At 44.5% G+C, this 21,841-nt stretch overlaps 4 protein-coding genes across 5 annotated transcripts; 3 read left to right on the top strand and 1 right to left on the bottom strand.

The window, feature by feature from the left end:
* Window positions 1-114: 114 nt before the first annotated feature.
* Window positions 115-5,175, top strand: fhl1b (four and a half LIM domains 1b). 2 transcript variants are annotated; one of them, XM_003970772.3, is made up of 6 exons: window positions 115-223; window positions 3,505-3,684; window positions 3,749-3,923; window positions 4,313-4,482; window positions 4,571-4,757; window positions 4,825-5,175. In XM_003970772.3, exons 2-6 carry the CDS (start codon window positions 3,529-3,531, stop codon window positions 4,974-4,976), a joined length of 840 nt encoding a protein of 279 aa, XP_003970821.2. In that variant the 5' UTR covers window positions 115-223; window positions 3,505-3,528; the 3' UTR covers window positions 4,977-5,175. The 2 variants fall into 2 exon arrangements, with proteins under 2 accessions (XP_003970821.2, XP_029703897.1); XM_029848037.1 differs by having other exon boundaries at window positions 152-223; window positions 3,483-3,684.
* A 67-nt stretch (window positions 5,176-5,242) lies between these two features.
* On the top strand, window positions 5,243-7,622 carry LOC115252599 (adhesion G-protein coupled receptor G4-like). The gene is made up of 8 exons (XM_029848035.1): window positions 5,243-5,484; window positions 5,629-5,699; window positions 6,046-6,173; window positions 6,236-6,473; window positions 6,551-6,838; window positions 7,097-7,194; window positions 7,319-7,380; window positions 7,473-7,622. The coding sequence occupies exons 2-8, from the start codon at window positions 5,636-5,638 to the stop codon at window positions 7,519-7,521; spliced, it is 927 nt and encodes a 308-aa protein (XP_029703895.1). The 5' UTR covers window positions 5,243-5,484; window positions 5,629-5,635; the 3' UTR covers window positions 7,522-7,622.
* On the top strand, window positions 7,595-13,671 carry adgrg4b (adhesion G protein-coupled receptor G4b). Its single transcript, XM_029848033.1, has 23 exons — window positions 7,595-7,617; window positions 7,809-7,963; window positions 8,033-8,185; window positions 8,258-8,331; window positions 8,394-8,461; window positions 8,537-8,579; window positions 9,002-9,024; window positions 9,118-9,260; window positions 9,334-9,463; window positions 9,555-9,655; window positions 9,736-9,940; window positions 10,010-10,175; window positions 10,342-10,488; window positions 10,565-10,690; window positions 10,782-10,827; window positions 10,910-11,013; window positions 11,338-11,459; window positions 11,649-11,917; window positions 11,990-12,104; window positions 12,221-12,299; window positions 12,391-12,592; window positions 12,888-12,989; window positions 13,055-13,671. The coding sequence occupies exons 2-23, from the start codon at window positions 7,861-7,863 to the stop codon at window positions 13,246-13,248; spliced, it is 2,715 nt and encodes a 904-aa protein (XP_029703893.1). The 5' UTR covers window positions 7,595-7,617; window positions 7,809-7,860; the 3' UTR covers window positions 13,249-13,671.
* Window positions 13,672-13,942: 271 nt separating this feature from the next.
* Window positions 13,943-19,936, bottom strand: adad2 (adenosine deaminase domain containing 2). Its single transcript, XM_029848036.1, has 12 exons — window positions 19,886-19,936; window positions 19,174-19,202; window positions 19,058-19,086; window positions 18,060-18,198; window positions 17,550-17,721; window positions 17,332-17,460; window positions 17,079-17,229; window positions 16,683-16,817; window positions 16,242-16,456; window positions 15,933-16,167; window positions 14,776-14,899; window positions 13,943-14,708 (listed from the first exon to the last, which is right to left on the bottom strand). The coding sequence occupies exons 4-12, from the start codon at window positions 18,111-18,113 to the stop codon at window positions 14,595-14,597; spliced, it is 1,329 nt and encodes a 442-aa protein (XP_029703896.1). The 5' UTR covers window positions 18,114-18,198; window positions 19,058-19,086; window positions 19,174-19,202; window positions 19,886-19,936; the 3' UTR covers window positions 13,943-14,594.
* Between the last annotated feature and the right edge of the window lie 1,905 nt (window positions 19,937-21,841).

The following is a 21,841-nucleotide window of genomic DNA, read 5'->3' as shown; positions in this document are numbered from 1 at the left end:
TTAGTTTTTAAATTTATTCAAACGTGTCGTAAAGCTAACGAAGTGACTAACATGGTAGGATATTTTAAAATATTTTTCAAAACTTCCGGTAGCGCCTATATTTTGAAGGTGCAGCCGGATGTGTATGTAAAAACTCGGGCGCGCAGTCTCGTCAAATCCTAGTTGGGATCCGCCAAGACCGCATCGTTGATCCCGCAGAACCCCTCCGTCTGAACTTTGACAGGTAACGTCGCGTCTTCGACACCAACTGAACTTTAAAACTTGTTTCCTGACAAACTGCATCAGTTACTACAGCGCTTTTCTCAAGTCTGATCTGAAGAGTGCAACTTAAATGGCGCGGCGGTCTGAACACGGCAAAAACGATTCACGGCTGTATTAACTGTGTAAAGGCTAGTGAGATTGTTGGGTTTTTACTAACATTAATTCGTTTACAAAGAGGAAACAAATCTTAAAGTGGTATGTGTAGTGTGTATTGGCAGCGTGTGTGAGAAAGTTGCGTTTTTACCTGCAGAACTGAGTTAATCTCTTAAAATCTTAGTTTTTAGTTACGGTGGCATTTTTTTTCCTCATTAAAACTCCTCAGCTGCTCTTTCGGTACGAGCAACAAGGTGGCTGCAAATATTCAATTGCATAATATTAATTAGATCATACTGTGACGTCATAATGTATAATGGGTCTTTGGAGGTTATAATGGGTAAACTGTCATCCTGATGTCTGCAAATAACCTGAATTTCACATTCATATGGAAGCTCTTTCCAGACAGTGCCCCATTACTCACACGCACACAAATGAACATGACCTCACTCCAATAAAATGCATCACTCGCCTTTAAGAGATGATGTCTTGTAGTTTCTTGAGAATATTTGAGCCATCTGAAATCTGCTGGACCCATCACAGCTGCGAGTTTCCTCAGTGTCGCTCCACACCTCCGGGATCTAATTGTCTAACTTTGTAGGACCCCAAATATTTATGCGAACGCGTTTTCAGTTTATTTTCCGAGTGTATCACTGGAATTAGTGGTAGGAATGCTGCCAGTTTGATCATCTTTTACCGACACAGCCATCACATTACGAAGCTAGCAGCAAAAATAAACTTGCTTTGCGCACGGTCCAATGCGAGATTCCTCCACAGGCACGTGGTAGCGTATACCACCAGGGGGCGCTGTCACCAACCTGAATGTCGCATCGTTTTAGTGACGTCATGTCAACAATTCACAATAACTCCACAAAATGTAACGCAAACACTCAAGTGCCTCAGACAGGTCGAGAAATACTTTCCCGAGTGCTAATAATCCTACGGAAATGGAACCCTCCACAATCGTCATCACTTGGTTAGCAAACAACAACCAACCAATCAGATAAAATAGGTGCTTGTTGCGCAAACCTGCCATTTACCTCTAGTAGTTATTTAGAAAAATTAATTTTCTAATATGGTTTTGAGGCGGTGCTATTTAATTTACGATTTTTAAAGTTTATAAAGCAGACTAAGAATTTAAACTAGTTTGTTACTTGCGTTGATTATCATTCAGTGCTTTGGTCTTGGCAAACCATGCAAAAAGCTGAACCCTGAGTGATCAAATGAACTAAAATTAGGACATTCAATAGCTAAAATGCCAAAGTAACAGCATTGCTGTCAATCACTGGAAAGGAAGGTGAAGGAAGACGTGTAACATGTGTTCAGCCAGAGTTCATGGCTCACAAACCAGTAATGGTAATTCAGTGGAGAATTGCGTGCGGCTGGACTGTGCCAGTCAGCCTGATGCAGACTTCCTGTTTCTCCATTTTCCAGCACATTCTTCAGCGATAAGCTCATGCCAACGCACGCAGACGCCCAGATGTTGGGTATGAGCTAAAAAACACACCCGTTTTCCCATTTTGTTTCACCTCTCTCGGGTTGCTGCACAGTGTCAGCTCTCCATTTCATCTATACAGCAGCAAGTTTGGAGCTTTCAGAACTGTTACAGTTGTTTGGCTCAAACCTTCCTTGAGAAAGAAAGAAATTGACTCAGAGCAAAACCAGCAGAACTGTACTGGGACCTGCTGCTGCCTGCGTGGCTCTGCATCTGCACGCTTCTCTTTGGCAGCTCCAAGATCCCAAAAAAGGCTAAAGGTTAAAGGCGGACGACATGAAGCTGCACATCTTCACCTTAAATCTTCTCCAGAGGCTGCAGACTGCATAGAGACCTGCCACTGTCTTAGTGCTGGACACAAAAGCAAGAGTCACATGTGTGATACTGCTGCACGTTCAGATGGTCTAAATGATTTTTCAAATACACTGACTAATGCAGGGAGCAAAACAATTAAAGTCATCGCTTCTTTGGCTTCTCGACATAAACTTGACTTTTGAGTTAAGAATGCTCAAAGTTTTTTCCCCAAATCAGGTCTGATCTAGATTTGATAAAAATGTTTTGATATCCTGTGATACTCAGCTGCACACACACACACACACACAAACGCTAATGCTTCTGCCTCCAGCCCTGCCTGCTTGACAATTTAACATTTAACCATGGTGACCTAAACAAAGAGGTTTTGTATTGGCAACTTGGCCACAGCCAGCCCGAGTACGTGCTGTTCCACCTCATCATAGAGGAACGTTTATGACAGAACAAGCAGCAACACCGCCCGAGTGTCACCTGATGCCTGCATGCCTGATTTATTTGCTTCCTGGATGGATGCTAGCCCACTTCCTGTCAGCCATTGTTTGCCTCCCATCAGTTAACATTTTGACGATGATGGCACTCCAATAATATTTTCGTCCTCTTGGCAAGGATGAGCTTCATCTGGTGACTAAAGAATGTCAAGAGGCTTCGCTGTCTGAGTGTAGCTTTACTGACGTTTGCAGAGTTGCTGCAAAAATGTTCATCCAAACTCAGTAAAGGCTCCTGTTTGATGATGAACAAATGCTTGTAAAATGATTGAGACATGAGTTTGGAGAGAAGGCAAGGACGACAGTCAAAAATGCCTCCACCAAGTTAACCTACCTAAAATGCACCAGTAAAAGAGGACAAGAGTCTACACACAAAAACCAAGTAAGGATTTTTAAATTTGTAGCAGGAGATGACATTAGCAGTGCTGAAGATCTGCCAAACCCTCCCAGTGGTTCAGAGTTATCTTCCACAAGCATCAGGACAGGAACCATCGCCAGTGAAAACACACAACCTCAAAATACCCCATTTGGGTTTCCTGCAGAGTGAGTTCTGATCCCAACCAGAACTTCCTGCTAAAGCTGGTGGCCCAGACCAGGAAAACACACTTCAGGCTGGTGGTTCATGTTAGAAGTGTTAAATAGAACCGTGAAGGAATTCCTGGTATGAGTAATGTGGAGAGACCTGAAAGGACATTTAGGAGTCCCCCATCTCACACACACACGTGCACCCACACGCAGGTATGCACACCTGCCCTCTTTGATAGCAGATAATGTGTCCTGGTGGAAAAATACAGTTGGTCATAAAGGCTGTTTATTTGTGCTGCTTCAACAAACAGCGCCCCCTTGTGGTTGTTTTAGGGACCCATCTTCTCCACGGCAACGATGTCAGACAGCTCACACTGTTTCTACTGCCGGGAGGACCTGGGAGGGAAGAGGTTTGTTCGCCATGAAGGCAAGCCAGTGTGTGTCCGCTGCTACACCAAGTTCTGCGCCAACTCCTGTGCCGAGTGCCATCGACCCATTCCTGTGGAGTCAAAGGTATAAGTCCATCAGTTTTTTCCCCTTCTTGGTTGCACCACTCACCTGTAACTCTGGCCATCAGGAGCTCCACCATAAGGGTCGCTACTGGCATGAAGAGTGTTTCCGCTGCACCAAGTGCTACAAGAATCTGGCCAAGGAGCCTTTCAATACCAAAGATGAGCGCATCATGTGCGGGAAGTGTTGCTCTAAAGAGGATGCTCCACGGTGCCATGGCTGCTACAAGCCTCTGTTGGCTGGTATGAGCAACTGTTTTATAGGAAAGAGCAAGAGAGTTTTATTTTTACCCTAAAAATGTCACCATTACTCTTTGGTAGTGTTTTTATGAATACAGTAACTGCAATGAATTTCAAATCTAGATTAATCAGTAATCTCCAGATGCTCCATAGACTGTAGCACCTCTGGTACATGGTCACATGTCTCCATGAACGCGGAACTCCTTCTGAACTGTAGCTAAAGGCTGTGACCGAAACAGCACCGCCTGGTGGTGGCATGCAGCACTCCTCAGCCGGCAGCGTCTGTCACGGCTAAGGAAGTTGGTGTAGATGTACAACAGATTTGCAGTCTGTGATGCTGTTGTTCTTTTCTCTGACCTTACAATTCAGCACATTTGGTATTTTTTTTCCAGGCACAGAGACTGTTGAGTACAAAGGGAACTCGTGGCATGATGATTGTTTCACCTGTTATGGCTGCAAACGGCCAATAGGATCTCAGAGCTTCCTCTCCAAAGGCAGTGACGTTTACTGCGCTCCCTGCTACGATAGGAAGTTTGCCAAACACTGCGTTGGCTGCAATAAGGTGGGTGTTGGATTTTAAATTTTTCTTTTTAAAAAAAAGTCAGATAGAAAGACCCTGAGTGGGGCTACTCATGATCACCTGTGTCCAGGCCATAACCTCTGGGGGGGTGAGCTACCAGGATCAGCCATGGCACAGCCACTGTTTTGTGTGCAGCTCCTGCTCAAAGACTCTGGTAGGGGTAAGCTTCACCAAACACCAGGACCAGGTCTTCTGTGTTGACTGTTACAAGAACTCTGTGGCAAAGAAGTGCGGCGGCTGCCAGAACCCCATCACAGGTCGAGAAAGATTCACGTTGTCAGGAAGGCAAAGCTACGTTCCCAACATTCTTTTCTCTGGCTCCAGGTTTTGGTAAAGGCGTGAATGTGGTGAGCTACGACGGAGGATCCTGGCATGAATACTGCTTCAACTGCAAAAGATGCTCCCTCAACTTGTCCAACAAACAGTTCGTAACCAAAGGAAGAGACATTCTCTGTCCCAACTGCGCCCACAAGTAGAGACGACATCCAGCCACCATCTTTGCTCAAAGCTCCACTTCAGTGTTCTGAATTCTATTGTCGTGACATTAAGCGACCCACACTGCTAATGCTGGCTGAAAAGACGCAAGATGCTCTGCTCACACGCCTTCTACAATATCAAACTGAGAAATTAATGCTGATTGATGCTTTGCTAAAAGAAATAAACTTTTTACAAAACTGTGTGTTGAAGTGTTTGGCAGAAACAGGAAGTGAAGTTCTCCTTCTATATGCATCTTCCTGTGTGTTTACAGAAGGCCTGTTTGCCTTAATTACTTTTTAAATGACTCGTATGTAAAGTGATATTTACTCCCCCAACACGCACACACACACACACCTACCTAATTAAGTGATCCAATCACAGCAGCGTCATGCTGTTCAGCGCCGCCTCTGTTCACAGACACATTTCTTCTGTGCATCTGAGTCTGGTAAAAGGGTTCACCTGTAGAGGTCTGATTGAGCTGTCCTGAGGATTTCTTTATTCTTACAGGTAAGGAACTAAAACAAACCCTTTTCAAAGTTTCTTTGAACATTTCATTCAGTAAATATGAGCAAAGGCTGATGTTACAGAATATTGTCATTTTTTAAGGTAATTTGCTTGCTAAACACACTAAAAAGGCAGTTTCTCTTTCAGATAGAAGATGATTTTTCTTCTGAAAGGGTGTGTTTTTATCACATTGTCTTTGCTGAGCAGTGTTGCATCAGGTAGGAAAATGTTTGATATTCTGAATAAACTCCATTATTATTATTATTATAGATGTGGAAAAAGCCTTTTCTACCCTTTTGGTATATTTTCTTTTGAGCTCTGAGACCACAGCAGTGTGGGAAACCTTGGTGCTGCTCATAAATCAGTCAGGACTATCTAGAACAAACACAGTAAACATGATGAGATGATGCACTTCCACCCAGCACCAGCAGCTCCAGCAGCATCTGTTCTCTTAATTGTGTCTGCGTTTCAGCCTCTATCTCCACTAACTGATTATAAAAACGGCCTTGATTCCATCTGTACATCTCACCCACCGAGCTGTACGAACTGTCTGTCTTCTCTCAGATTCTTCGCTCAGTCTCTGGGGTCAGGCGGCTTCCTTTGACTCAAGGTGCAACCACTGGAAACTAAAGCGTCAGGTGGGCATCCCCCCCCTGCAGGAGTTCACCATCTGCTTCTACTTGAACCTGGAGGTATGAAAATTATATCATTGATGCTTTACCTTTGACTGATGGACGTCCTCACATGTGTACAGGTCCAGGGTGTGGTTCCGTGGACTGTCTTCATGTACCGCCACCCGGAGGTCCAGTACACTGAACTGGGGTTTGGAGGGAGAGATGGCTTGTTACTGGTGTGGCTGTTTGGGAAAGAGTGGAGCACCCGGCCGATTGTGCTGGATAGTTCCAGATGGTACATGATATGTCTGACCTGGACACACACAACACAAAAGCCCAATTTATATATCGATGGCATCCCAGAAGACATCAGAGAAGGTTGGCCAGACAATATGCAACCCAGTGTGATCAGTTCAATCAAACCTTTAATTCTACATTCGCTGAATCTCTCCCAGCTCGCTCTGTAAATGTCTCTTCCCCTCCTTCAACCACGAGCTGCAAACTAGCTCCCAACGGTACGCTGACTCTGGGCGCCAAACACCAGCTGCTTGATGGCAACATACAGATCGATCCAGTTTCTGGCATGCTGGGAAAATTATCCCTCTTTCGACTTTGGAAGCGGGAGAGGAGCAAGCAGGAAGTGACATCACTGGAATGTACAGAGGGAGACCTGGTGATGTGGTGGACGGGGAACTGGGATGCCGGGGCCTGCCCGTCGAACTGGGATCCAAGGCTGCGCTGCGGTGAGCAAAGATTAAATATCTTCATTATCTTTGAGTTGAGTGACTCGCTTGGCCGGACACATGTGGCCTTTATTGCCTTCAGTTCAGAGCAAATGTTGACCGTTTGCTTCTTTTCTGGCTCCCGTGGCAGTAAAGCAAATATAGAAGCCGTTGTGAGATCAATCTTGTTATGATGCGGCTCATTAAGCTCATGGATCTGTAAGATAGCAGATCCAGAATTAGGGGTTTATTATAACATCTGTTGTCTTTGATTGCCAGAATGGTCCCTTTATGAAGTCAAGCTCATCTTTGCCATCATTCCTTCCAAAGAGGAGACCACTGACCTCAGCAGTGCCACAGAGCTACTCAAACAATGGGTAAAAAACCAAATGCACACAAATCCAATGGTGCGCCACAATCCGCAACAGCTTGGGCACCTGCTCCGTGGCGATGAGTTCATAAGCAGTCAGTGGCTCCAACTGCTGTTTGTTGTTCCTGCAGCTTGGCGACATCCTTCCTGCCGGTGTCTATGTGCATGGCGAGACTGTGTCTGAAGTGATGAGGTATAAGTACTGATAAGGCTCTGTCTGTTCTCTAAGTTCATATCCCAGTGTGATTTTGCATGTGCAAACAATTGTAGCTTGTCTGATCCCAGGAGAGCCGGAGCAGCAGGGAGCCTGGTTCAACCTGTCCAGGCAAGTTAAAGCTGCACACCTTCATCTGCTGCTGCTGTGACATAATGATTTTCATGTATTTTTGCCATTTGTTCTTCAGCTATGGTGGACTCCTGGTTTAAAAAGGTACATTTTTTGCCAGTCCAATTTTCTACATGATACATAATCCAACTGTAGCAGAAAACCAGAGAATTTACATTAGAATACATAAGAAGAAATTTGCAAACAAATCAGGTGTGAAGGAAACCTGAAGCTTCCTGACAGTGGACAAACTGTGGACACTTTCTGAGTGATGGGTGAAATAACGTCTCCTTTAGGTTTGACTGCCTGATTTATTTGATCGCCAAACCCGACTGGGACGTAGCAGACATGCAGAAGCGGTTGCAGGAGCTCTTGCAGAGACCCTACAATCCTCCTGATGGTCGGCAACAGCTGCTGCCTGATGAGAGCAGCATCCGCACCACAGCTGTCGGTAAGATGTCTGCAGGCATCACTATCAGACCAGAGACGAAGACTTAATCAGGTGAATTTCTGCCTGTAGAAAGTTTCCCTGCTGCCACCAGCACATCTGTTGGTGTGACAGAGGCTTCTCCAGTGACCAGCACATCTAACATCTTAACATCTGTGCCCACCGCCGTCACCACTGGTGTGACAGCATCCACTACTTTCATAACAAACGCTGCAAATATGTCTGGTCAGTCCTGATACTAACGCTTGCCCGTCACCACCCGATGTTTACTGATAAATATGCTGAACGGGTCTGCAGATGTGTATTTTCAGGTGCAGATGAACGTTTCCATGACGGGAGAGTGCGACACAGAACAGACCCTTTTCTCCTGGGTGAGACAGACAGAAGTTCCTCACGTTTAAATATCCGCACTCTGATCCCTGACTCCCTGCAGATCAACTCCAGTCTCCCCAATGACACGATGCTACTGCTGAGCCTGCAGCTCATCCACCCTCGCCAAAGGTGTCCACCAAAGGTGAATGAGACTCGCTGAAACAGAGATCCACTAATCTGACTCTAACCTGATCTCACTTCTAGAAACCATCCTGACCTGCTGCCTGACCTCCGGACCCTTCATGCTGTGAGAAAACTAACATTTTAATACCATAAAAGTCCCATTTGTCCTTAAAACTGTAGAGTCAGAAGATCTGGTTAAAAGCTGGTTAATAAGATAGGGACTGAACAAAGGCCCTTTAAAGACTTGAGTCAGTCATTGTAACATTTAGTGCTATTTTATGGACCGCATCGTCAAATAAATGGAGGAATATCAGCAAATTCATCAACAATGTAAAGCGCGATTAGCAGAAGCCTCAGCACTAGCAGGTGGCCCCTCGTCAACACCTCCACTCGCTCCCACAAAACCAATTTAAACTAAGCTCATTTGTATGCAGGGCAGGTGTGACGACATTTATAATAAGACTCCACGCTTGCTGTAGAGAAAAATCTCTTGTACTGCCATCAAAAGGGTTTATTTGGTGCTTATTTCAATTTATTCTGTTCCAGGTGATGCATTCTGAAGTTTCACGGTAGGGTCTCCTAATTTTAATCATGCAAACCAATTTCAATCATGCAAACCAACCTTTAGAGAAATCTACCACCTCAAACCCAACTGTCCACAGAGTGAGCTGCCTCTTCCAGGTCCTGGTCACAACGGCGACAGACATCCGGGAAACGGAGCAGCAGATCAAAGAGCTGCTGCTGGTGCCCTTCAACAATGGATCCATTTCCATAGCAACTGATGACATTCACATACGACGCATGTGTGAGTCAGAATGGGCATCGATTTTCAGACTTGTATTTCCATAAAAGACTTCAAGATCGTTGCTCTGGTGCAGTTTTAGTGACCTGCTCTCCAGAATCAATGAATACAAGGAAAGGCTTGTTTAACTGGCCCCTCACAGCTGCAGGAAAACATGCAATCCTGCCTTGCCCAAAAGACCCTCACTGCTATGCTACTCGACACTGGTGGGTGCTACTCCAGGAAGTCAAGGTTCTTGGCTCAAAAATCTGCTACAGAAAAGCTAGATTTTTAACCCTTCTCCCCGTTCACCACCAGCAAACTGTCGATCACTACATACTGGGTGAAGCCAGACCTGGATCAGTGTCCGATCCTGGTGGAAACCATCCCTGATCTGGACCACATCCAAGTTACTCCTGGTCTGTCGTGTTTTTTTAGAACTCACAACCAGCCCTTAAGTCTGATAGCTGAGCGTGGATCGATATCCTCTCATTTTCAGAGAACGCACATGAAGTGGTGGAGATGATGGAGAGTTTGCTTAGAAACCAGTCCACGCTCAGCTACAACGATCTGCTGACGGTTCTTAACAAGCTGAAGGATGTTGTGAACATCAGCGTGGTGACGACCACCCTGGCTCAGGCTCTGATTGACATCATCTCAGACATACTGGAATCTGACAGCGACCTGCTGCCCTTCACCAACATGTGAGCATGAAAATTCAAGGAGACAAACGTTTAAGCTCCTCCCCCTCAACTTCTCATCCTCCTCTGCAGGATCCTGAACATCACAGAGGCCATTGGAGGCAAGATGGTGGGCACCGACAGCTTCAGCAACCTGGCAGCACCGTCCATCGCAATCTCAGTGGTGGACATCCATCCAGGCCAGTTCAGCAGTCTAACGTTTGGAGTTTCGTCTGACCGGGCAGGCACGAAGCCAAAGGTACAGCAAAGACAAAGCTTCTTAGTGCAGGCAGCAGGATCAGGTGTAGCGTTGAATTTAGCAGTCCAAATTTCATAACACGTCGGATCCTGTAACATTTTAGATTATGAGCTCACGCTGCTCTGATCTCATGTTCATGTTCAATTACACACTTTCACTTCTGTAGATCTTCATAAATCAGGAACCATTCAATGGTACCGTGGCCTTCATCTCCCTTCCATCTGGCTTGCAGCACAACTTCCCACAGAACAGCAGCACACCGACCCCACCGAGGATCATGTTCCAGTTCTTTGGCATCCCCCTGCTCTTCAGGGTGCAGCTTTGGTAGTTTTGTTGTCAGCACTGAGCGATCTACTGCATTAACACCTGAGCAACCATCCTGTTTGCAGGGCAGTGAGGAGGGACGAGTCCTCAACACCTTTGTGGTTGCAGCCAGCGTGACCAATGCCACCACTCCCATCCAAAACCTGAAAGAAGATGTCAAAATCACCCTCTATCATCTAACACCCAATACAGTAGGAGCTGCTATTTCCTCAAAAACTAGCTCACACTTCTATAATTATACCGAATAAGTTTGGTCAAAAACATTTTTCCTCTTTGCTAAAGCTTCAGAACTCTGTTGAGTGTGTTTACTGGAACTACAATAAAAACAGTGAGTCCAGATTTACCGACTTACCGAGTTATTTAATTTAGTTTGGTTCTAAATTTGAATAAATTGTGATGTCTTGGTATAGATGGACAGGGCGGCTGGGACGATTACGGCTGCAGGAAGCACAACAGCACCTCTGACTACACAACGTGTCTGTGCAACCATCTGACGCACTTCGGAGTCCTCCTGGTACACCCTTAATATTTTTCCGGTATCAGTGACAGGCAGAATGCCAGCAGGGGGAGCTCAAAGACCAATGACCAAAAGAAGTCGTTCTGTTCTTAAGATTGATGACAGCTCAAGTCATGTGATTCCCTGTTTGTTTCATACAACACGCAGAAAAATGTAGCTTTTTAAGTCAAATACACCCTGAAAGTTGGAGATTTAAAGTATACACGTTTAACAGCAGGTTTAAAACCCTCTCAACTCTCTTGTTTTGATAAGAACTCAGAACCGTCTAGCAACAAAAACCGTTGGAAGAACAGACTCACAAGTGTGCCTTTGTGTCTCCAGGATGTCTCTAGGACTCCGGTGGACTGGGATAATGAGCAGATCCTGACCATTATCACCTATCTGGGTTGTGGAGTCTCCTCTTTGTTCTTGGGAATCACAATTCTCACTTACACAGCATTCGAGTGAGACACAGACCAGAGTTGTTTTTCATTTCTACCTTTTCTGGCACATTATACGTCTCAGTCTGAGACCTCATTAATAACTGCAGAAGCACCTGTTGGTGACAATGTAACCACATTTAAAATGTGAGCTTTACACCAAAGTCTTGTGTCTTGAGCGACTTCTGTGTTTTGACCTTTTCTCCATCTCAGAAAGCTCCGGCGAGACTACCCCTCTCAGATCCTCATCAACCTGTCCTTGGCACTATTGGGCCTCAACCTGCTGTTTCTGCTCAACTCCTGGCTCTCCTCCTGGGGGTTACATGGTCTCTGTGTGGCTGCCGCCTCCCTGCTTCACTACTTCCAGCTGGCATCATTCACCTGGATGGGACTGGAAGCCATTCACATGTATTTCGCGCTTGTAAAAGTCTTTAACGTCTACGTGCCCTCGTACATCCTCAAATTCTGTGTTCTGGGTTGGGGTGAGTCTCGTTCTACTGGCTGACCTTTGCATCAAAATAACAGTCAGACTGTACCGTGTGCTGACCTTCCAGGTGTTCCTCTGCTCATCTGTGGCCTGGTGTTCCTCATCAACCACAACGCCTACGGCAGAAACTTCTACTTCGATCAACAGTCTGACCTACAGCTGCTGGACAACTCCGACACCTTGTGAGTGCTCCTCAAAATATTATTTTCATCTTCCTGGAGGAAAGTATGAGGAGGAGGTGTACATCAGCAGCTGTCCACCATCATCTTCACCCGCATTCCCTCCCTCCACCTCTCAGCTGTTTTATCCACAACAATGTGATGTTTTACGTCTCCGTGGTCGCCTACGCCGTGCTGGTCTTTCTCTTCAACATTGCGGTAATGCGTTTGACCATTATCCTAAAAAGTTGCCACATGAGAGGGGCGGCATGTGAGTGTACTAACTGTCATCACCTCCTGGGCTTTTCAGATATTTGTGGTGGTTCTAATCCAAATCCGTCACATGAAAGTCAACAGTCCAGCTGGGAGCCGCCAGGGGCTGATACACAACCTGAAGGGTGTCGCCAGCCTCACCTTGTTACTGGGACTAACCTGGAGTGTGGGCTTCTTCACCTGGGGACCAGCCAGAATATTTATGCTGTACCTTTTCTCTGGGCTCAACAGTCTTCAAGGTCAGATAATGATGTTGGACGGCTCCATTTATGTGTGAAATAAGATCGTTTTGAATTAAAGCCTCTTTGTGCATCTCTCAGTTTGCTGCTGCAACTGTTGTATTTAAACTTGACTTGTTAGAATGTGCATTAACGTTCAAGCTTTACTTGCTGTATTTCTGTCTCTCGGTAACTTGTGTGTATCCAGGGAGTGTGTTACAGTGCTTATTTAATGGGGGAAGGCTTGTATCACTTCATTAGCCAAAAGAAAAGTAGAGGTGATGGTCCAAGGTTGATCCATGTCTTCATATTCCAGGATTTTTCATCTTTATCTTCCACTGCCTGATGAAGGAGAGTGTGAGGAAACAGTGGAGAATCAACCTCTGCTGTGGACGGTTCCGCCTGGATGAGTATTCTGGTACGATCCATCATTTTATTTACCTTGGTAATCAGTGTTTTCAATCTGCTGTGTTTCATGTTTAGAGTGGAGCAACTCAGCATCAGTGGGGGGTTTGGCCAAACCCAGGTCCAATCCTCCCAGGGCTTCCTTGCCCTCGGTCCAGTCCAGCTCCACAGACACCACGTCCACGTCCTCTGACTCCACCCAGAAAGACGTGGCGTATAAGAGACCCATTCTGGGGGAGAAATCTCAAACCTGGCAGAACCTTTTGAAATAATAATAATTAATATAAAACCATATTACGCGATGTCTGTAGCCACAGGAAGTGGTGAAAGGTACATTTCTAAGTTTACATTCAAATTAAATCATTTAAGCAGCCTTTAGTCTCTTAATCATTATTAAATCCTTCAACTATTGTAGCACATGAAAGGTTGGAATCCACTGGCTGACAGTCGTTAATATGAAACGATCACAGATTTAGTCAGACATTAAAAACCTCCACCTTCCAGAATCACAGTAAAGGTCACTGCATACGTTAACATGCACAGGTGCATTAAATAATCACACCAAAGCAGTTGTAATTAAGCTAGTTTAAAGCCAACTAAAAGGCCATAATTAATATTTTTTAAAGGTTTCCTTCACAGTCCGACAGCTCAATTTACATTTGACCCCCAAAAAAGCAGATTTCACACCTCAAGATGTAGACAGATGTTGAATTATCTTGCAGTCTCTGCTGCAATTTTTGGATTTTCCTCCTTCTCAAAGTAGATCCTCGGATAGGGGAGCTCTGCCTCCTCAGGGGGCAGATTAACCCCACACTGGGCTGAAGGAACCACTTGCTTGGTCAGAAAGAACAAAGATAAACCACAAAATAACACAGGATGATGTGAAAATCACCCATTAAAAGCTTTAGGAATGTAAGGATGCTCCATATAGAAATATATGCCCGAGATAGACTCCTCATGTTGGCAAAATAAAGGTTCTTTTATTGGGTGGGTTTCATTACATTATCTTGCCATGCAATTCCTTTGTTTCTGCTAAATATTGAAAGAGAGCCTGCAATTATGAGGATGTGAGTAGTTGCATCGGCTCCAAGGAGGACTTGGTTGCCTAGCAACTGCTGAATGGAGCCATGGTGACAATGAACCATGATAGCACACATTGTATGGGAAAACAATCTCATTTAAAAATGACTTGAGTGTCAGTGTGTTTCTTCTTTACCCTCATCTGAGCTTGACTTTGATGGTCTGATGCTAATCTAACTTCATCATTGCTGTTCCAATAAAGACTTTTGAAATTCAGCAGTACAATAAGGAAACGTGGGGAAATATCCTACATGCGGGAACAGGGTCTTTATTTAAAATAAACTCAACAACCACCGACAAAAAGTCCCAAAACAACATATTTGCTGCTGTTGCAGAAGACCCTCTGCAGGGAAAGAACACCTTGATTTGATCTGAAGTTGAGGACAAGAACAAAAGTTCAGCCAGAAGGTTCAAACAAACACACAACTCCACTGACGCCAATGATGGAGCTGATCTGAACTCAGAACCCCCACAGGCTAGAGACAGGTGTCTCCATCACACACTCCCTCACACAGTATCCAGGAAAACTTTTGCAAGCTCATCCAGTACTGAAGCAATCCACCAGGTTCTTTGAGTTCCAGGGTCCTTCATGGTTGTTCAGAAACTGTTGCTTCACCAGATCTTTGACTGTCTGGTAGACGGAGGCTACTACCTGTGAGCAAAGACATCATTAAAGAGAGGAACCATGGTTTGGCACTTGTAATCAGTGTAGCGCCCACCTTTACACTGTAGTAGGTGGGCAGCTTCAGCAGATACTTCTGCTGTGCAACCTGGAAGAAATAACTGTAGAGGGCCCTCTTACAAAGTCTGCTGGAGGATCCGGGGCCACTCAGAGACGGAGAACTAGGGCACATGAATGTGCAATGGTGCTTAATTTCTAGTAAATGTTGCACACGGGTGAACTGATGCTTTCTTATTTGCACGTTAAGGCTGTTTAAGACTAACACAATAACTCAGGTAGGACTACGTGGTACGTACATTGTCATTATCACACGTCGGATGTATAGTTGCTGTTTCACCAGCAGGTTGTTCCATCTTTACTACCAACAACTATCGGACCATGTTAGGATCAAAACATGGTACAATGGTTGAATTCTCGGAGGTACCAAGCAGCAACTCAAATCTATTATGGGATATAATCTCTGCTCCAACACACTCCAGATTATTCCAGCTAGGCTCAAAATTTGACTGGTCGAAATTCGTTCGTTTGGAAAGCTGACAGGAAGATGTCCTCCTCCTCTTCAACACCAGGTGGCGAGGTGTGTTTTCATAGCAGGTTAATATTGCCTCTTTCTGGTTCCTCTTTTACATCACATTATAAACAACAGACCGATATTTCTAACAACAGGAAGAGGGAGAATCGTAAAAGTTTTTTCCTCTGACACGTAACGTACACGCTACTGATTGTGCAGATAAGATGCTTGCTGTCCCTCATGGTGATGTTAGGAGGAGGACAAGAGTGCTGTATTCTTGGAGGTTTTTGGTCCAGGTTCAGGGGCCAGCGTGGAGGTTGTGCAGATGTTGTCTGGTTTAGCTCTGATTAAGGTGTAAACATGCTGGAGAAAGTGAAACCATCACATTATCTGGGTGTCTTAGTCGGATACACAGCACTGATATCAGTTGGACCAACGCGATCATGTACACATCCGTTGTCCAGTTACAATTAGACTAAAGCAGTACCGTAATTTTTGTTTTGGAGCATAAACGATGTAAACGGTGTCATGTCTGAGTGACCAAACATCCGATCTGAGTGTCAAACTGCTCTGAATTCAGACTGTTGGAACAACATGCTTGTCTCACATTTCTGCAACAATTTGTTATGTCTTTAAAATCACTTCAGAGGAAGAGACAGATACAAAATGCACCTGGATCTTACCCCTCAACAATGAAGCCCGTGGTACCATCCAGTACTTCAATATCTTTGTCTCCGAGGCACCAGTTGATGCTGAGATGGCTGTGTCGGAGGGCCTCGTCGGTCAGATCCACATAGTTGCAGTGCAGAAATAAGATATCCTGTTTCTTGAATGGTGGGGGCAGAAGCTCAAGCAAGGAATCATCCAGTTGCTTCTTGCTGATATCACAGACCTCCCCGTCACTGTTTGTCTGGTTGCCTAAATTAAAGCCAACACAAGTGAGCAACTCTGCTGCTGTTACTCACTTATTTCACTGTTTTAAGAGTTCTTACCTATTACCATGCTAGTGATGTAGAGAGGCTGGAGGAAATGGCTCAGTAATGCACCCTGAACCCCAGCCACAGTCCAGAGGCACAACTTGTCACTTGCAGACATGCAACAGACTCTGGCAGCCCAGATACTGGGATCCAGATAGGCCACTGGGAGCAGCAGACTCTTGGCATGACAATGTAGCTTCATGGGGGTCCACGTGTTCATCGCAGGCGGGCTGCACAAACATTCATTCTTTAGATATCATTCTGACAGTGGCCCGCAAATATCTGGAGTTTAGCAAGTAGAAGTTGACATGATGTCCTCAAGGCTCCAAAATGTTCCTCAACACAAAACTATAAATAATGCCCACAGTACAAATACAGATATGAAATCTCTCAAATGCAAAAGAAATCCCAGACTGGGGTACTTAAGAGAGATATTTGGCTGCTCCTTCAGGACACCTGTTAGCGTAGAGATGCAGGCGGATGTTGGATTTGAGCTGGAGCTGGTGGCTGTCTGCACTGCTCTCAAAAATACACATCTCCTTGGCCTTTGGGTCAGCATCAAAGAACAGCAAAAGCTGTTTGTACAGAAACCTGAACACAAGCCAGACAACGCAACCTTTGGCCTGAACCACATCAGCACTTTCAGAGCAGCAGAAGCACCATCAAACAGACCAATTGCAGCAACTCTAATGAGTCACAAACAGATCCTGATTCTACAGATACCGCAGACAGGACTTCACCACAGCTCATCTGAAAACAATGTCCAGAACGCTCTGAAGTAAAGATCTGAGCAGATCAGACCACAATAATGTTTTTGGTTAGCCTATAACTAACCAAAAAGACATTATTTACCTAAGAAGAGCTCGTCTGGCGATGACAATGGCGTGGCAGTCATGTACCATCCTCCCGTTGAAGCGAAGCCATTCGCCACTGCTTGAATTTCCCGTTCCGAGCGCCACCAGCTGGTAGCGCTCACAGGGACGGCCCTTTGCATCCAAAACTTCTATAAATAGAAAATTAAATCACCTGGAGAGATTTTGTTAACTTCATAGAAATATCTTCAGTCAGTCAGAGAGAAAAAAAGAATAGTTTTCTGATGGCTCACTTCTTGTTATGACAAAGGTGGCCATGTTGCTTCTACAACCAGAGTATTCAGGACTTGTCTTCAGGAGGCTGTCAAATGTCTCACTGCTGATCGCGGCCATTTGATGTTTGTGCCACTCCATTGCCCAACCTGGAGTAAAAGCAAGAATAAAAACAGGGCTGTCAGGTCTCAACAACCCTTCCAAACTTAACTCATCAAGACTCAATAAATGAGTAAACCTTCAGTCTTTGGGGTCACTTCATCAGACAGGATGCATTTGGTGGATGACATCCCACAGGGAGGGGGGCGGTCTGGTAACTCATCCGAGTCCTGGACCTGAGCAAAATCCTTCCTGTCTTCATGTTTCATAAGTGCATTTTCTGGCATTACTGCTTTAGTTTGCCCTTTTAGCTGAAGTGGGATTCCAACCACCAGCATAAATGAAGCCAACACACAATAAAGCAACACAATTAAAAACTAATATACGGTAGTCTGCAGGGGACAGAAGAGGGCCTTAACAATTCTGCTGCTTCAATTACAGCAGGCACCAGAGTGGAGAGACTTATCATGTCTGATTATTATCAATATTAATACTAGTTACAATCATTTACTTAAATCCTGACTTGTTTTTAAATGTCAAAGTGCTTAGGGTGCCTCTTCGTGCATTAAAAACACTTTTCAATGTCACTCAGCATAGAAGCAGTCAGAGCTAAAAAACACTCAGATGAGCCATACTTGAATTACCGTACCTGATTATTTGCCTCATCAACCAGCAGGTTGTAAGAATGTTCAGGTGTGGCCATCTGTGTCAGAGAGTCTTCTCCTGTGTTTCCGTTGCTGGTGTCTGGGGGTAAATCCTCTGGATCAGGATGTCCACCTGGACATTCCCTGCGGTGGCACCAAAACGAGTAACCAGATTAAACCCTGTAAATAAAGAGGTGGAACTGGTGAGCATTTTGAGGGCTGAACAGTAATGTGACAAATCAAAAATAGTTCCCATTTTGTACCCAGCATGACTGAGCACAGCCAGGAGGATTTAGTGCATCCCTATTACACAAACATACCTTCTGGATGTCATTTTAGGTAGCTTTTATAATGAAATGTGGCTTTTTTTTGGCAAATTTAACTTCCCCTAATAGGGGAATAATAGTCCCTAATAGTCTCCACTGCAACTGTCCCATTCTTGAACAATGGTTCGGTGGAGGCTTATTATGGGTTGAACATAGCCTATGTAGATTAATAGAGGCTTGAAGGAGTAACAAACAATAGTCAGGAGCCTGAGAGTTCAGACATTGTCCAGTTGACACTTGTGGATTTAAAGATCGCCTCTGCATTAAGGTTAGGGTTATGAGCATAACCTGGATAATTACCTGTGGGAGAATATAACCTTGATTAGTACCTGTAAATGAACATAACCTAGATTAGGACCTTTAAGTGAACATAACCTGGATTAGTACCTGTAAATTGAAAAAACCTGGATAATTACCTGTAGGTGAACATAACCTTGAATATTACCTGTAAATGAACATAACCTGGGTTAGTACCTGTAAATGAACATAACCTGGATTATTACCTGTAAGTGAACATAACCTGGATTATTATGTGTAAATGAACATAACCTGGATTATTACCTGTAAGTGAACATAACCTGGATTATTACCTGTAAATGAACATAACCTGGATTATTATGTGTAAATGAACATAACCTGGATTATTACCTGTACATGAACAAAACCAGGAATATTACCTGTAAATGAATATAACCTGGATTAGTACCTGTAAATGAACATAACCTGGGTTACTACCTGTAAATGAACATAACCTGGGTTATTACCTGTAAATAAACATAACCTGGATTATTACCTGTAAGTGAACATAACCTGGATTATTACCTGTAAATGAAGATAACCTGGATTATTACTTGTAAATGAAGACAACCTGAATTTTTACCTGTACATGAACAAAACCAGGAATATTACCTATAAATGAAGATAACCTGGATTAGTAACCGTAAATGAACAGAACCTGGATTAGTACCTTTAAATGTTCATAACCTGGATTATTACCTGTAAAGGAACATAACCTGGATTATTACTTGACTCCAGATGGCCTAGGTGAATTTTAAAGGCTGGCTGCAGGTCTGACAAGGGTTTAAAACAGGCTGCTCCTCTTCTCTGAGCATCTGTACAACCTGCCATACTTTTACAAGATGGAACCGGTTCATGACGGTATATGCTAAATACTGGCGTCAATGTATATGGATGTCACGTGACATTAATCGCGACCACGCTGGTTAGCTCGTATTATTGACGAATTGAACATTGTGGAAGATTAAATGCGTTATTACTCAAAAACGTGACAGGGGAACGTCCTTAACAGAAACCAAAAGCACTGAGGTGATTTCCTTATTGAAACTTCAGGGTTGCTAATGTTTGCTAACTATGCTAGCTTTCCATGCGTTTCCCTCCACCCGAGCATGGCAAAGTTTAAAGTCCAAACAAGCTTGTTTGTTCGTGCCTACCAAATCGACTTATTTAAGATACACTAACATTAATCACAAGTAGCTCACTTTTACCTTCAGGCTTTAGCGTCCAAATCGAGCACAGGAGCGGGTAGCGACCAGTTCTGTCACCTTTGCCTCAGGAACCGTCGAGTTGAGATGAACCTGGAGCTCTACACTAAACTTACCCCTCCTAGGTAATGATAAGGTGTACCATTATATTAGTACCACCCCGCACAATAAATATAATGACTATACGGTACAGCAAGATGTTTCTAACTTGTGTCTGGGTTGGCAGCATCAGGCTTCCGTAGAAATTAAAAAGTACTAGACCAACATAGATTATCTGTTCACGATCGTAACTTTCCATTCAGAATAATGCACAAAATGCAGACGTGAAGAGAAGAACGTTTTGGTCATAATATTGACTAAATGTGCACAAAAACACAGAAAAGGTGATGAAACTGTTTGGAGCTGTTTTATGATATATGGTTGCAGTTAAGCAACTACAGTTGCTTGAATGTGGCAAAGAGGGAGATGAAAGAACACGTCTGTCACATTTTATGCATGGACAAAGTAAATAAGCAAATGCATTTTAATATGTAACATTGCATCCAATCGCATAGAGAAGCAGAAAACTATACATGAAACAACATCATCAATGATCTACTCGGAGATTTTTTTTTTATTTTTACAAAAATACTTTAATCACAAATTTACACAGGGACACAAAACGCCCTGTTTAGAAAAAACACAGAACAACAACAAAAAAATAGTAGTAGTAATAATAATAAATAATATTAATAATTATTATAATAGTAATAATAACAACCACAATAGGATGGAACGTGAGATCGACAGGCGGATCGGAGCGGCGTAAGGAGTAATGCGGGCGCTCAACCGATCCGTCGTGGTGAAGAAGGAGCTGAGCCGGAAGGCAAAGCTCTCGATCTACCAGTCGATGTATGTCCCAGTCCTCACCTATGGCTATCAACGTTGGGTGATGACCGAAAGAACGAGATCGCGGATACAAGCGGCTGAAATGAGTTTCCTCCGCAGGGTGGCCGGGCTCAGCCTTAAAGATAGGGTGAGAAGCTCGGACATCTGGGAGGAGCTCGGAGTAGAACCGCTGCTTCTCCACATCGAGAGGAGTCAGTTGGGGAGGCTCGGGCATCTGGCTAGGATGCCTTCCGGACGCCTCCCTTTAGAGGTGTTCCGGACATGTCCCACCGGGAGGCGGCCGGCCCAGGACTAGATGGAGAGATTACATCTCTCGTCTGGTTTGGGAGCGGCTGGGGGTCCCCCGGAGGAGCTGATGGAAGTGGCCGGGGAGAGGGCTGTCTGGGCATCCCTCCTGAAGCTGCTGCCCCCGCGACCCGGATCCGGATAAGCGGGAGAAAACGGAACGGAACGGAACAACCACAATAATAAATAGATAAATAAATAAATATTAAGAAAACAACAGTACAATTTATCCCACTAGGGGGTGTGCAAAGTGCAAATGATCCTCCGTAACAGTGACACCAGTGACTCCGTGACACCATATATCGCGGAATTGGCCGAGGTCGTTTAACATTTTATAAAAACCAAACTCCAACCTCAGCCTACACTGGACATTGCAGCGCCACACAGAGGCGGCCTCACTCTCTCCAGTTTTTGAAATTTTGTTTTTCCTAGAGATATAAATTGCCATTTTTGCCTCACCACAGATAAAATTTAGGAGTTGCCATTTGTTGCGAGCAGCTTTGTTGTACCCTGCACCGAAAATAAAAGTTCTAATAGAAAAAGTTTCATTAAAAACATTAAAAAGTACAGTGAGCCTCTCACATTCACTGTACATGTGGAACACAGTCTCTCACCCGGAGCAAAATGGGCACTGGTCCGACACAGCAGTGTTCATTTTAGAAAGAAAAAGTGCAAGGGCCCCATGTAGGATCCTCCACTGGAGGTCCCCGGTCCTCTTCTTCAGGGGCGGCTTGTAAAGGACCCTCCAGCAGGGGCAGGCTCCATCCCTTCCCAGCCGATCAGCCC

This window comes from Takifugu rubripes, chromosome 15 (genome assembly GCF_901000725.2).
Source record: "Takifugu rubripes chromosome 15, fTakRub1.2, whole genome shotgun sequence".
Taxonomy (NCBI): Eukaryota; Metazoa; Chordata; class Actinopteri; order Tetraodontiformes; family Tetraodontidae; genus Takifugu; species Takifugu rubripes.
Note: the sequence above shows the minus strand (reverse complement) of the source record. Positions and strands in the feature narration are given on the sequence as shown.